The following is a 16,124-nucleotide window of genomic DNA, read 5'->3' as shown; positions in this document are numbered from 1 at the left end:
GTGGATTATTTGGGAAACTTGACTGGGGTATTTAAGGATAAACTCCAGAAAAATTATGGGGAATATTTGTGGGTGTTTGTGAAAAATTTGGGTGAATTGGAGGAAAATTGGCTTGATTCGGGATCATATTTTGACCCAAATTTTTTTTCTTCTTTCTATTTGTTTTGGGGTTGGTATTAGCATCCATGATTATAATTTATATTTGGAAAAAATAAAAATTTAATTATAATAATAATAATAATAACAATAATAATAAAAATAATAATAACGATAATAATAATAATAATAACGATAATAATAATAATAATAATAACGATAATAATAATAATAATAATAATAACGATAATAATAAAAATAATAATAATAATAATAATAACGATAATAATAAAAATAATAGTAACGATAATAATAATATTAATGATAATAATTAAAAATAATAATAACAATAATAATATTAATATTGTTATAAATAATAATAATATTGGTAATTATAGAGGGGATTTTTGAAGAGAAAAATATAGTAGAAAAAAATGAATTTTCAAAGTTGAAAAAAGTATATCAATATGGGTGTCTATTTATAGAGGGAAAAAAAATAGAGTCGTTGGTAATTTTTTTTTTTGATCCGTTGTAAAATTACAACGGATATATTTAAAACAGTACAACGACGTCGTTTTGCATGAATATCAGTCCAAAATATTGGTGGGGCCCACAGTGAATTAATTCTTGCAAGTGCTTGCTCCTGCAATCGAATCCATGACCACTCAACATGAACAATTAAAGAGTTTGCCATTAAGCCACCACTTTATTTGTTGACTCATTGTGAACTATTAAAATGTTTACCCTTAAAGATGCTCTTTGAAGAAGTATACGGCTTTCTCCAAAGTTTCAAACTTCGTCGGAGGAAAAGAACTAGTACTGGTATTAACAAAACAAAAAGCAAGGGATCGGAAATGGTAGCTCGGAAGCTTCTCGTCCGCCATGAAAACTCAACCTTCGACATCGATTACGACACCGATGATGGCCTCGAAGTACTCTCTCTACCAATCTCTTTCTTCAACCTTTCTCTCCAATTGCATTTTCTGCTGTAAAATGTTGTGTTTGAATCAACAATCTTTTGATTTTTCAATTTGCAGGTGTTCAAATTTCAACTATTTTCTCTCACTTCAATTCCTCCAGATGAACAGAAGGTGAATTAATCTCTAATTTTGTTTGATTCACTTTGAAATTGGAATATTTTGTCGATCAATTTTTTCATTTTTTTGCTTTAATGTTACAGATCGTTTGTGATGATGATCATCATGATATTAAGATCATTTGTGATGATTCTGACCTAAATTCAATTGAAGAAAAGGTTCGTTTGATTTCAATTGAAGAAGATGTTGTAGCTGAATCGTCGGCAACTGGTGATTCTCATGTTAATGAAGAATTGCTCAAGTCTGATGAAGAATTTGCTCGATTGCTTCAGGTAATTGCCTTTTGTTTTACTTTGATTTCGCCTTTCTTTTTCGAAATGATTGAATTAAAATTCTAGCATTGATCTACTGAGCTGTCGAATTTGTGGAAAATTGTTCTAGTTATTTCTAATTGCAAACTTTATCAAGAAAATTATGATGATTAACTGTATTAAAACATATATTTTCGCCTCGTAAAATCCAAGATTTCTCTATATTATTAATGTTTTTGTACTGTGATTTTCCGGTGAAATTTTCGTATTACTGATAAATGTTACAATTTTTTAAGGCTGAGGAGGAAGCATTGCTTTTTCAACAGTATGTTGCTCCTGAAGACAATGGACAAATAGAAGAACAACTCCGGGGTTATATTGATAAAGTTTTTATGGTGATTACGAATTGTCATTTTAATTTTTTTTTTATTCAGTCTAGATTCTTTGGTTAATCAAGAGTGTTACTTGCTACTGCTAACCGTCTTTTTTTGTAACATTGTAGTATGAGGACCCAACTCGCCAGGAAGCTGCTCGTAAGACAGTACCCGTTGATGAGTTGGAGGAGAAATCATTGGTGGCCATAGCGAAAAAGGTTGGGTTACTAATCATTTTCATTCAATGTTATGTTGCTAGATTATGAAAGATGAATTTGATGTTTACGTTGTGTTCAGTCGTCACTTCATATGTGGGCAAATCAATTTTGCTTGTAAAAAGTTTAACTCTTGATTCGGTAGTTTAATTACCTATTATACTAATTCCTATGAAAATATCTTGTTAAGGTCATTTAGTTTTCACCAGCAAGCAATTTTTTTTTTTTTTTTGGCTTATAAAAATTTTCTTATCTGTGTTGAACGGTTGTACCTATAGGTCTAGTATAAGAGTAGCTATTTTTCATTTAAGGGCAGGGGCTGAATATCTGTTTGTAAAGTCATAAATTAAGCATGGCTATATTTCATCCTTGAGTGTCACATATCTGCATTTTATACATGTCTTATAGGTTTATACTCTAGATCTCCTTACTTTTCATTGAATAACACTGTACCAGCAAGGGTGATTGCATCACATGAGATGGAAGTGGCTGGATTTCTAGCCATTGCTGTCCATAGGATTACAAAACAGGATTAGAAGTCATCTTGTCCATTAATCATTGTTTTGCTTTTCTTGCTATGACTTTTAATGAACCTCTAGTTGTGTATTGTGGGCTAAAGTACTTTAGATGCTTTAACTGTATACTTGTGAGCTATAAACTTTCTATGAACATATTCAAAAATTTTAAGGTTATCTCTTTGCTTTCTAGGAGGGGAACTTTGAACCAACAAAAGATGAACGGGATCATGCTTTCTTGCTGGAGTTGTTGATTTGGTTCAAACAATCATTCAGGTATTCTAGCTATATATTTTATTTCATCTTTTCTTCATTCTAGCTGAGAGACTTTCTTAAAATCTTAGTTATTTTGATTAGGTTTGATGCTTATTTGACATGTTACATGAGTGAAGTCCTCACACTCAAAGGCTCTCCTATTGTTGAGTTTCTTCTACTTAGTGGTAAAGTTAATGTTTAACATCTAGGGGGGGCTAACCAGAATTACAAAGGAATTAGGTATTACTATTGGGAACCTATTTATGGTAAACCTGAGGTCTGACCCTTATCGGAAAAAAAAAAAAAAAAAAAAAAAAGAAGAAGTATTCTGGTTTGAGAATATTCATGGTATTGTTTAGGCTCTTGTTCTAAATTTGAATTAATTATATAACCTTTCAAGGTTACGTAATGTAACAATGTTAGTTCTGTTCCCCTTAAGCTTTAATGTTTAGACTCTTGTTTTAAATTCAAACTTTCAAACTAATTGTATAACTTTCAAGGTTACGTAATGTAACAATGTTAGCTATTTTCCACCAAAAGCTTTGACTTAAGCTTTGTTTTCTGCATCTTATTCTTGCTAAAATCAGACATGCCAGACCATGAGACCAAAAAAAAAAAAAAAAATCAAACATTACTGTTATAGTAGGTTTAAAACAAACCTTCACTTAGGTTACCTTTGATCATACAAAATCTTGGTGGTTAATTTTTGAACATTACTTAAATTCAAGGCTACTATGAAATTCGCTTTATTGTTGTAACTTACTATTGTAAATATTAAATCAATTATCATTTGTCAAACTGTGATGCTTGGACTTGGCTATCACATCACTCCTGCAATGTTGCTAGTATACTAGGTCGTAATGATATGATACTCCGTATACTTTGTTCAGTCTGTTGTCTCCACCCGAAATAGGATAAGGGTCAAACTCCTATTTTGGACTAAATTCAAAATTCCAATTAACATTATCAATATCTTCCAGATATAAGATTTAAATTGAAATCCCTAGATTTATAAATGGAGCCATTGGTTTTTCCATAGTTTGTATATTCTAATTGGTATTAAAATCTTAAAGCATATAAGGGATCTCTAAAGCATAAAGAATTATTTCTCTTTGACTATCAACTTATAATATCACTAAATGGAAAGGAGAATGATCTCTCTGAAACAAAGGGAAGACTAACATTACAAAGTTATTACTCCCATCGTCCTCTTTTATTTTCCTTAATTTCCTTTATAAATTTTCTCTTTGAGTTTGCCCAATACGATAAATGAATTAGAGGGACTACAACTTTTCTCTTAAATACACTATATTTGATCCTACTTATTTTGTTTCTTATCAACTTCACCCAACCAAAAACTTAAAATGTAACAAAAGCTCAATGAATAAACTAAGGGGACGAAAGGAATTATGACTATAACTAGTGATTAACAATCGATTACTTGGGTATCTGGGCATTTTTTTTCCTCTCTTGACATTAGTTAGATATATGCTAAACATGATTCTTTGTATGTGGGGATTATTGCTTTCCCAAGGCATGGAAATTAATATGATGAATGGTTAAATTCATGAAGACAACTCCCTTGCGATGTTTCTTATTGAAGCATATTAATTCATTAGCCATAGCTTATGGAGTGCAATACACTTAAATGACACAATTAAATTTCTATGTTCATATTGAGACTATGGCAAATTGACCATGTTAGTAATAGGTGGCACTTTGTTTCTGAAAGAATCTAGGATTCTTAGGGATGACTCATATACTTGATTCTTGTACTATCCAATGTGTGCTCATTCACTCTAATGGCATGTCCAAATTCATATTGTTATTTTCAACCATGTGTGTTTTAAATGGCTTATTGCCTTCTGCAGTTGGGTTAATGCTCCTCCTTGTGATAGCTGTGGGAATCAAACTATAGGCCAGGGCATGGGTGTACCATCGCCTGCAGAAATGAAATATGGAGGTTCACGAGTTGAGCTATATCGGTATGAAAGAAAATTTATATCTATAGCTGTGTTTCCAATTCTGGTGTTTTGATGGATTCTTTTGTCCCATAGCTATACTGCCATATGTGTGGTTTAATCCTTTTGATATTATATTGTTGATCCTAGTTGCGTAAGCCTTATGAATCTTTCCATTTATTATATTAATGTTGCTTTACACTCGTTAGTCACTACTTTTAACTTTTATCAAACTTAAAACTGAAATCCATCTTTATGTCGAATTCTAGATAGGCAAAGTGAAGCCCTGATTTGATGTTATATTAGTACATATATAAGTTTCAAATGTCAATATCTTAGATGATGATGTTAATTATGGCATTCCCAAAAAAAAATTCACACATGAGATTGGTATGGTAATTTTTAAAAAATTTAAAACATATTTGTCTAATGTAAAATAAAAAATTTGGAAGTGGGAAGAGAAAAAAAAAAAAAAAAGAGTAGGAATTTATTTTTGAAAAGAAAATTAAAAGGATCAACAGAATAGGAGGAGAGGAAACAAAAAAAAAAAAAAAAAAAAAAAAAAAAAAAAAAAAAAAAAAGAAAAGGGGAAAGTATGAAGTTTTTTGGGACATCTCCAAATGAAATGTTTGTCATTGTGGGCAAGATATGGTTAAATGTAAGATTAGTAAGATCCTCATATCGGATGCATTAATTTGTCTATGGAAATATCTTCCTTCGACCACCTTTGTTGATGGAGGTAGTTTTTGTTCAATCATATGGAATATAATTAGGATTTGATATGATGTTGAAGAACATATAACATATAAGTAATAGATAAGTAGTTTTTGGGATTAGAACTTTTACAGGATATAGAAATATTAATTAGGATCTGCTAAGGATATGATGTGCTTGAATATTAGCAATTTGGATGATTTGAATTCTGTAACTTAGCATTGGGTATAATGATATTGTTTGGGGGTATGATGCCAAACTAATAGATCATGATATAATATCCATATTGTATTGGTGGATGAGAGTGGAGTTAGGGGGATGCAAATTTTAATATCTCGAGGGATTTAGACCAAGCTGGTGCGAGTACATGGAATCTAGTTTTATCACTCCCAGGAATTCAAGTGGGGATATAGTAATGTTGGACGATAAAAAAGTTCCGATTAGCGAGTGTATAATTACCTTGGGTCAATTCAATTTGCAGAAGAATTGACCAAGATGTTACCCACAAGATGAAGTCAAGTTGGCTTTAATCGTCTAATGGAGAGCACTGAGCTATTGTATGACTAGAGCATACCTTTCAACTTAAAGGGAAAATTATATTGGATGGCTATTAGACCAACGTTGTCATATGGGTCTAAGCTAAAGGATCATTTTGGGAAGATGGGGGTAGCAATGATGCGTGTGTTGATATGGATATGTGAGAACACCTTAAAGGGCAAAATTAGAAGTTAAAAATGAAGATATTAGAAGGAAGATTGGAGTTGATGCAATAAGGGAGAACCGTTTGTGTTGGTTTGGGCATGTTAGATGGAGATTGAAAAGACGCACTGGTAAATAATGTAGAGGATTAGGAGTTTGGGATTGTCGAGATCTTAAAAGAAGCAAAGGATGACCAAAGATGACTTGGATGAAAGGAGTTCAAAAGGAAATGAAGTTGGATTTGCAGGAGCATGGAAGGAGACTAGGACAGGATCATGGTTGGCCATTTTGCATGGTCCATGTACCTGACCTCATTTTTGGGATTAATATTTTGATTGTTGTATGAGTAATTATCAATGTCGAAAAAATTGTCTTGTTATTGGCTGATTGAATTATTAAAAATTATTGAGTTATGGTTGGATAGTTGGATTGGAATATTTTTATCCAAAAGCAAACTATTTACTTCTACTCGTGTGGTGCTAGAATTTTCTTACAAATCTCCGACTTCATATGCTAGATTTTGATAATTGCTTATATGGCTCTCCCAAAAAGTATATTTATGTATTATGTGGCTTAAGAATTAATTTTGTAATAAATTGTAATTTTTTTTTTATTCTAGTGATTATATTTTAATAGTTTCTTATTTAGTGCTCTAAATACTCACGGACTTTTGCTGTCAACCTACAGCTGCAGCTTCTGCTCGAGGATTACTCGTTTCCCACGCTATAATGACCCAATAAAGGTACTTTTTTTTTTATTACTTCTTATTTATGTGGTCTTATTTGCTTGTGCTTAGCTTCTGTTTGTTCTATTTGTATCGTTTGTCCATGCAGATCCTAGAAACTAAAAAAGGGCGTTGTGGGGAGTGGGCTAACTGCTTTACTCTGTATTGCAGAGCATTTGGCTATGAGTCACGTCCTGTGAGTGTCTCTATCAACTGTCTTTCCTCTTTCATTTTGCCTTGCTGATTATCAAGGTTCTTGCAATTATTACCTTCCCAAAGCTAACATTATATTGAAATGTTTTTGCCTTTTCTTCTCTTTCCTTTTTCTGTATATCATTTGCTACAATTAAACTTATGTTGCAAGCTTCTCATAAGTCATAACTATAGAGTTGTGGCTCCTAGCTCAGTGTGCCAGATTTCAATTATTATGATGAAGCATAATGCAAACAAAACCAATTTTTACCCACGTTTTTTTTTGGGTGAGTAAGATATATATCAATCATGCGAGAAATGTACATGTATAAAGACTCCCCTATGTACAAACAAACAGCATCAACCAAACACACAACAAACTACACAAAATTCTATACAGTATACAGCCAATCACAAGATCAAGTACTCCATTTGTCATCAACAACTTGCTGAATTCTCCAATAAATCTTCTGTTTAACCCTCAAGATCAAAGCTTTCTGCCATCATGCATGGTTTCTAGCATGCCAAATATGATAAGTGAGCTTCAAACGCTGCAAACCCCTTTTTCCTTTGCCTAGCATCTCTAAACATCCTGCATCACTTCCTCCAAACAATGTTCAGATCAAAATGCTGATCTGCATTCTTCCCCAGCCATTGCAACAACTTCAGGGAACTGCTACTAAGGACATCTGAAAAACTGGTGTGTTTCAGACTCAGCCTGTTCATGACATAAAAGGTAGCTAGCATCCTTTCAAACAACACATCTCAGAAGTATCTGCCTAGTTCTTAGCCTGTTGTGCACGGCCAACCAAGCAATCAGAGAGTTACTTATTGGTGTCAAACTGTCAACTGTCATTCAATTCTTAGTTTGAATGAAAGTCTTGCTATATATTTGGTTGTTAAGACTAGTTATTAACCTCAATATTCTGTATATCATCACAAGACAATGTCGTGCTTGCCTAATTGAGTGAATGGCATCAATTGTTTCAAAGATGTTTTTACTGTGATGTCTTGAATGTTACAAACAAATTAAAAATAAAAAATAAAAAATGAAAGAGATCTAAAGTAAAAAATTACAAGACAATTGCAAACACTAACAATACGTAGAAAGCCTGAACATATTAAGTAGGTGAAAATCACACCATGTGTACTAATCTATTTGACAAATATTAGTAGTTACACACCTCACAAATCACCCTAGATTGGGCATTGCAAAACCCTTCTCTGACAAAGACTTTCAAAGCTCCCTTATAATGTTTCTAATCTCCCATAAGGCAATGGAAGAATATTAGTTCTTACCTTCAGTAAGTTGACTGTTATTGATTCTAGAATATTACATTATCTATGATTTCATTGTTTTATCATTAACAGTAAACATTTATGGAAAGGAGAGACTAGAGTTCTAAAATACCATAGAAAGGAAATCACAATCATGACAAAAAGCCTTCAAAAAAATGCTGGGCATTCTGCATGGATGCACTTGCCTCTCTGGGATAGTGGGATGGACACGTCCACAGAGCTTGAACAGTATATCAGTTGTAGAAATTAACAAAACGGATATTGCCCTTAATCACTATCACTTTGTTTTGTCTTAACTTGTATCTCAACTATCCAACTCAAGACCTATCACTTTTAGACTTGCAACCTTAGCATTGATCATAGGATGGTTTTTCTATGTCAACGACTCAACTAGTGCTTAAGGTTACTTCAGCTAACCCTCAGGCCTCAGAACACAGATAAAAAAAAATAGGGGGAAAAAAGTAGCAAGACATTACAAACTATTATCATTTCTGGTGGAGTGGCAGTTGTGTTTCATATGTACTTTCATCCTTCTCTTTCAATCACTACAACTTGTGCTCATATTGAATATTACCTTGCCGGTAGTCATTTAGATCGGCTAATTGATTTGCAGCATTTAGTAGCTCTGTATCGAAAGACGTGTACTTTAAAGAAATTGTCTTGGAGATGGCATTTTTGTCTTTTAGGTATTTTTTTGGAGAGAATTGTCAGCTTAAAATTTTGCTATTGCAGGTTTTGGATTTCACGGATCATGTATGGACAGAGTGTTTTTCACATCATTTAGGGAGGTAAGATAACTATTTGTCCCGCTTTTATGTACAGATATGCATTTTTGATGTTTGTGGTTCATTTTGGGGAAACCAAAGATGAAGTTTGGAAAAAAAAATTATGCAGTTGCCTCTGGCTTTTTATAATCATGACTACTGCCCTCAGCATTTTATTTTTTTATTTTATAAATTTCAAACAATAATTTCAGTACCTCTATGGACATCCCCTTTAAGTTTGTCTCATGTCATTTTTAAAAGCTAATGCTTCATCCTTATTTATGTTAAAAGGGAGCTAGATTCCTCAAACGGCATTGTTTGTCGCTGAACTTTTCTTAGTCTTGACAAAAAAATTAAAAACGATTAAGGAAACAGTTTGATACTTTGACTGCATAATTACCATCCATCAAAAGTACATACTGTTCTAAATTTAGGAAGGTTGTATTCTTGGACATGGTAATCTGTAGGCATTTGGTTAAATTATTCATGAATAAATTGTATGAAACCTACCTTCTGTTTTTTCCCTATTTCCTTTGTGCTTTTCCATAGCTGTTCGAAGACTGATCACTTGGGTGGACTTGTATCTTCTTATACTCAGGTGGATGCATCTTGATCCTTGTGAAGGAATTTATGACAACCCATTGTTGTATGAAAAAGGGTACTCCCATTTTCTTCCTCATGTCTGTGTGTGTATATAGTATTTGAACTGTGAGAACCACATGGGTATATGTCATAGAGTTGCAAGGTACATCTCTTATAAGGTACATATCCCAAGTTTTAAAACTGAATTTTTTTACAAAAAAAAAAATTTAAGGTGCATGTCTTACCACTATATCCAATATATAATACGTATCATAGAGCTATAAGGTACATTACATTATTCTCATATATTTTAAAATTGATTTTTTTCACTCGTAAAGTAGTTTTTCTCATATGAAAAATTCAAAAACATGTCTAATGTACCATATAATTCTATGAGTATATGACATGTGTCCTATGTGTTTCAGTGGTTCTCACCATAGCCTTGGTTCTCACATGAACCTAAATTTGAATTCTAATGCTTTCTTTGTTCAATAACTAATGTAATTTAGCACCTATATTGCATAGGTGGAATAAAAAATTAAATTATGTGATTGCTATTGCAAAAGATGGGGTATATGATGTCACAAAACGTTACACAAGAAAGTGGCATGAGGTAATTTGAAGTAAAATACTATATTGGGTGCCAACACTGATTATTGTTCTTGGATCTTGTATTGTTCTGTCATAACTTATGCTGCCATCCCCCTTCTATATCTTTCAGGTTCTAACCCGCCGGAATATTACAACAGAGCAAAATTTATGCAATGATCTGGAAAAACTAACAAAACAATGCCGAAAGGGTTTAAAACCAGAAGAGATATCTTTGCTTGAAGAACGTTACAAAATTGAGAAAGAAGCTATTGAAAGAGATCTTCATTCGAAGGGTGATGCTGCTGTTTCACTACCTGGGAGACTAAGTGGGGACAAGCAATGGCGCATCTCAAGATCAGAATATGAATCTGGAAAGGATGGCTTGAGTTGCACTACTTGTCCTGTTCGTTTGTGTGTCGATGAGCATGTTTCTGATATTTATAATTCATTGGGAGTTGTCATTTCCCAGTTTGCGGATAGCTCTCTTTCAGTCTCCAGTGGGGTTGATGCCCTAAAGACCCTAAGAAGGATCTTGACAGATTGTCAGAAGTGTCCTTTTAGATCTAGAAAGATAATAAACACTTCACATGGTCTACAACCTTCTTTGCACCATTTATTGCCTGCTTTTGGCAAGCTAATGAACACCCTCTATCTGAAGTTTGAGCTCGACACTAAAAATGAGGTGCTTGTGCATATGGTTGGCCATCCTATAAAGACCTCCTTAGCTTTGCCGGTTGCACTAGATGCTCTGGATGATATGATTGTGAGCCTTGCTAAATGTCCCAGCATTTCAAAAGATTGTCTCTCTTTGCCGCTTCTGAGGTTGAATAGAATACATTCAGGTTCAGTCCTTGCAAGTGGAGAAGAGCTTCCTTTTGGAATTGTAAGTCAACTGGTGGAATATTTGTGTTTTCTGCTCTACATATGTGTGGTGAGAGGTTCATATCTCTTAAGATTTTTCATCGATTTATATATAAACTGTATTTTCAGGCTACATCAGCTTTTGATGGGTTACAGTCGTCAAAATGGGAAGAACCAAATGGAGCAAGAGGTTTTTTTTTCCCTTACAGTCACTGAAATTTATTCTCTTTTAATTTTGTCTACTTTCATTTTATCACTACTCTTTCTTTGTTCCCTTTTTTGTGGACAGTTCCTTGTGACGATTCATGTTAGCCAATCTTTTTGAGATTTGGGCTTTGTGCTATCCAATGTTTGTTTTTATGCGATCTCATAATATTATATTTTCATATGTGATCTATCCTTACATTACCTTTTGAATTTTGGTATTGCAGGTGGTTGGATTGCATACAAACTGAAAGAGGAGCAGATGTGTGAGGTTGTGGCGTATGAGCTGATGTCTGCTAATGATGCTCCAGAGAGAGATCCAATGAATTGGTATGATCAGTACATAACACTACTACACGTTCCCCCCCTTCCCCACAAAACAAAATCCTGTGGTGCAAATAGTTTACAATAATATACGTGAAATATTGTTATGTAAATTAAGTACCAGCTTTTGAACGAGTAACAACTATGGAGCAGAGAACAAATTACTTGATCTTTAGAATGAAAGAACAAAAGAGCTAAGCTAGTGTGTTCAGTGATCTCTCTAGAATATCTCCGTATGAACCATTGAGGTTGAGGTGGTGGAGTAGTGGAATGGCTCCTTAACTCATATCCCTAAGGTCTAGGGATCAAACCTCATGAGACTCATTGAGGGATTTCTCTTATCTCCCCCTCCAAGTGAGTCCCTTCTTACATTTTATGAACAACCAATAGTAGTTAGATAACATAAAAATGACCTTAGTTCAAAAATGTTCTTTGGACCTTGCCTATTATGTATAGTTTGTGTGCTTTTCGTATTTATCCTTATCGGCCTCCTCTCACGAGATGACACAGTTCTTTCACTTCAAGGACTGGGTGTTCCCTAAATTTCTCAATTACCTTCCTTCTGTTCAATATGGTCTTCCAGCACCCTGCTAAAGATCATAATTTCATCCAAGTACACAATTAAAAACTTGTTGCGGTATGCCGGTATTCCATAAAAGACTTGTTTCATACTTTCATCACATGGAAGATGCATTGGTTAGGTTGAACAACAAGGCAATTCATTCGAGTGCTCCACAATTTGTGACACAAGCTGTTTCAGCTCATTCCTCTGAGAGGTATTGATTATCTCAATTTTAAGTTGGTGAAGTACACTGCCCCCCAATTAGTCAATACCATCACAGGAAATGGAAATGGTTTTGCGCTGTACCTTGTTTCAGTAATTATTATTGCACAATAGGAGAGTTTTTCCCTTGGATATCATGAGTGTACCATAGGAACTTCAGAGGGGTATGGTTGATAGCCCTTATTGATTGGAGTATATTTAGTAGCTGAACAAGTTACCAAGTGCTTTATCCTCATTCACCAATATGACTATAAGGAACATGGGCTCATTCATCTTTTCTTATGAGAACAAGTAAACTGAGCCCTTTCTCCAGTTGTATAGCTGAGTGATTAGTTTGGCATCTCTTTTCTTATGAGAACAAATAAACTGCGCCTTGAACTTTGATGATTTGTGTCATCTTGACAGAATTCATAGACACAGTGGACTTCCTTTGGCCATAGTTGATTTTTTCCTTCTGGCAACACGCAAATCGCTATTATGGCCTGTGACATAGTATACACATGAAGGTCTTGTGGGGAGAGGGGCCTCTTTTGCTGGAAGGAGACAAAACCCCACTCTTTCACAAGTTTTCTCCCTTGCTTTGGTACCTATTTTCGTCATTGTTTGAACTTAAGTGTCATTTTCTGTGTTTCTTGTGGTGCTTGTTTTTGAATTATTTATTACTGTTCCCTTGATATCCCTGTGAAAGAATATCCCTTATGTTGAACAATGAACTGCTATATAGACCAAAAAGTACTTCATGTTGAAGATGAGATGTCGGCTTCTATAAAGTCTCTTGTGCCACCCGAACATTTGAGGTTTAGCTGGTTTAATTCTCCTTTTGCAACACCCTTTAGGTTTGTTGTCATGCATTAGGGTGGTGTACTTATCAGGTATCTCATCAACTAACCCTTGTACAAAGTTAAGTTCTTTGCGCGCATGCACTGCATAAATCGCTGATCGTAGTTGAGTTCAAGCTGTTTTGGATAGCCCAATCACTTTCTCTTCAAGTTGGTTTCCTTCTTTGGACTTGCCTAATAGCCACGCAAGTTTGTTTGGATGATTGTCATCTGGTTTAGCTGTCACTCGGATGCTTACACAGATCTCTTGATGCCTAGATTTGAACTCAACTCTGATATTAGTTGTTATGGTCATCACACACGATCTTGCAGTCTTGCCTATAAGTTGGCACTTGAGTGCACATTACAGCGCGAGCACTTGTCTATTGGTAACCAGAGTAAATCATGGGTCCATCAGGGTGGTGCATGTATAGATACAAACTGGTCCGATGCAATCTTATGGACTTCAATGGATTTGAGATGCAACATTTGTTCAACACAACATTAGTATAGATTATTATAGCAATGCAACATTTGTGGGTACTACCCTTGGTTATCATTAATTATCTCTCTAAAGTGCTTTATATTAAAAACACATTCCCAAAAGTGACTATGAAGTACATGATAATTCTTTCTAAGCCTATTGAAAAGCATTGATAAAGGAAAGTTCATGGAAATGAACTTTGGATTCTAATGCTGTTCCTAGCTTCTGTTTATTAGATCTTATGGCTATGTTACTCTGACACTCTGCTGTACGTCTCCTCCGACACTTCAACACGATATGACACCCAAATATATAGTGGCCTTATGTGAAATACTATAAAATCCAGAGTGTCAAAGGATCCGAATCCATGTCAGACTCGACACCTAAATCCAGTTTTGTGCAACATAGGCTTTGTGTATCTGTAAATATTTATGTCCCAAACTTCTGCAAATGTTTTTCAGGATTGTTGAAGGAAGCAGTGATGGAGGATCCAGTTGGTATGTTTTGGACAGACAAACTTCTCAGACATTTGATAGCCGTTTTCAGTGCAAACTGTACAGGGTTGGAACGCGGCATACACTATCAAACGCCATAAGGTATTCAACCCCCCCCCCCCCCTTCCCCTTCCCCCTCCTTCCCTTGCAGAAAAGTAACTGAGTATCTATTAAATGCTGAGTTTTGCAGGTTCACCTTTCTGTCAGTCCGAGATGTTAAGTCGACCTCAAGGCTACAAATTGGTAGTATTGACTTGTATGCAGGAAACTACTAACATCCAGTGCAGGAGGAAAGGGGAGGCAGAAAGGGATTATGTATAAATGACTCCAGAAGGAAGAAATGTAATATTGTTACTACTGATTACTGGTGCCAGTTTAGTCTGTGGCAACTATTATGCTGCTTTGATTTTGACTGACATCTATTTATTCAAATACGAGGGTTGTATTTATTATTTTTATTTCAAAATCCATCAGGTTTGAGAAGTTATAGGCTGAATAAAAATAGTTTATTCAGTTAATCCCTCGCAATGTTGTAAAGATGTAATTTTTATATAACAACTAATTGTTATGCCCTTGCATTGCCTAGGTGCCTCGTATTGCACAGATTTGTAAATGTTGTTATTTGATCTTGGCTCTTTTAAGAAATATTCACATTGTGTTCGAAGTTAATAACTGTCCCTACTTGAAAGAGTTGAAACATTCGTTTAACAATCGTACTTTAGAGTTAACTTTTCTTATTTAATTTGGAGTGCGAAGTATGAAGTGAATTATAAGCTTATAAATATGGAGTACATTGTAAATAGATCTTGTTTCAAAGTTTATTAAGTAGCATGTTGTTATTTGATCTTGGCTTTTTTTTTTCAAGTTTTTGCTAATGGCATAGTGGTATACTGGTATGTACTTTTTCACCAAAAAAAAAAAAAGGTATATTGGTATAATTGGATTTACAGTATTCCGTAGCTTTTGATTCTTTTGTTTAATTAATTTTCTTTATATTTATAATAGTTACTGAAAAATAATCTTTTTCCCTGACCTTCAAGTAAAACTTTTTTATTGACATTTAACTCTCACATTTTGGTTTACTAGGTTAGATCCCGTTCCATGCACGGTTTTTCAACCTTTGTCACGGAGTATCAATTTAAAATCTTTTTTTTTTTTAATCTCAAATCAAGCTACTTAAAATATTTATTTTTTTTATCTTTTTTGAATACATATTATATTGCTTTCTTCTATTTTGAACCTTAATGACATTTTTTTCCAAATATGATAATTTTTCATTCACCAACTATTATAAGTTGAAAAATATATATTTATGATTTTTTTTTTAACTATATATAAATAATCATTATCATTATACATTAAAAAGTAATCACTAATTCTTAAAAAAAAGAAAAAAAAACGTAATCACTTATGTAGGAATTTATTTATACAAAGATATAGTTAGATTTTTAAGTTTATAAATACTCCCTCCGTTTCTTATTTCTTGCAACAAAGGGGGGTTGCACATTTCCCAAGTCAAAAGATTTTAGGGAATAAATCATGGAATAAATCATGAGTTAAGAGCATGTGATTATCTTTAAAAAAGGAGGAAAGTAATAAGGGACCACCCTTTTTTTTTTTACTTTCACATGGGCAGAATTTGGGAGGGTACTTTTCCCTCCCAATTTTTCACCAAATTTTTAAATTTCTGTTTTCCTCCTTCAAATATTTCCCTCCTCTTGCTTTTTCCCCAAGCAAGAGAGGGTATAAATAGCAGTAGTATTCAGCAGAAACAACAATTCATATTTGTTCATTGCACTACCATTTTAAACTACCACCTAATGAAT

The 16,124-nt window shown here is 33.9% G+C and overlaps 1 protein-coding gene across 1 annotated transcript; it reads left to right on the top strand.

Annotated features, from left to right (window-relative positions):
• Nucleotides 1-851: 851 nt before the first annotated feature.
• Nucleotides 852-15,040, top strand: LOC110708410 (peptide-N(4)-(N-acetyl-beta-glucosaminyl)asparagine amidase-like). The gene is made up of 17 exons (XM_021886540.1): nt 852-1,028; nt 1,134-1,187; nt 1,277-1,465; nt 1,741-1,839; nt 1,947-2,036; nt 2,742-2,824; nt 4,675-4,788; nt 6,865-6,919; nt 7,011-7,097; nt 9,125-9,180; nt 9,755-9,814; nt 10,264-10,351; nt 10,460-11,212; nt 11,320-11,380; nt 11,622-11,724; nt 14,266-14,400; nt 14,489-15,040. Exons 1-17 carry the CDS (start codon nt 951-953, stop codon nt 14,571-14,573), a joined length of 2,190 nt encoding a protein of 729 aa, XP_021742232.1. The 5' UTR covers nt 852-950; the 3' UTR covers nt 14,574-15,040.
• The last annotated feature ends 1,084 nt before the right edge of the window (nt 15,041-16,124 follow it).

Source organism: Chenopodium quinoa, unplaced genomic scaffold (genome assembly GCF_001683475.1).
Source record: "Chenopodium quinoa cultivar QQ74 unplaced genomic scaffold, ASM168347v1, whole genome shotgun sequence".
Taxonomy (NCBI): Eukaryota; Viridiplantae; Streptophyta; class Magnoliopsida; order Caryophyllales; family Amaranthaceae; genus Chenopodium; species Chenopodium quinoa.
This window is presented reverse-complemented; position numbering and strand designations above follow the sequence as displayed.

Excerpts from the sequence above, each read along its gene's own strand:
- LOC110708410 (XM_021886540.1), top strand. The coding sequence starts at position 951 with ATGGTAGCTCGGAAGCTTCTCGTCCGCCATGAAAACTCAACCTTCGAC. Across the intron at positions 1,840-1,946 it reads ATATTGATAAAGTTTTTATG|TATGAGGACCCAACTCGCCA; the intron begins GTGATTACGAAT and ends GTAACATTGTAG. Across the intron at positions 10,352-10,459 it reads ACACAAGAAAGTGGCATGAG|GTTCTAACCCGCCGGAATAT; the intron begins GTAATTTGAAGT and ends TATATCTTTCAG.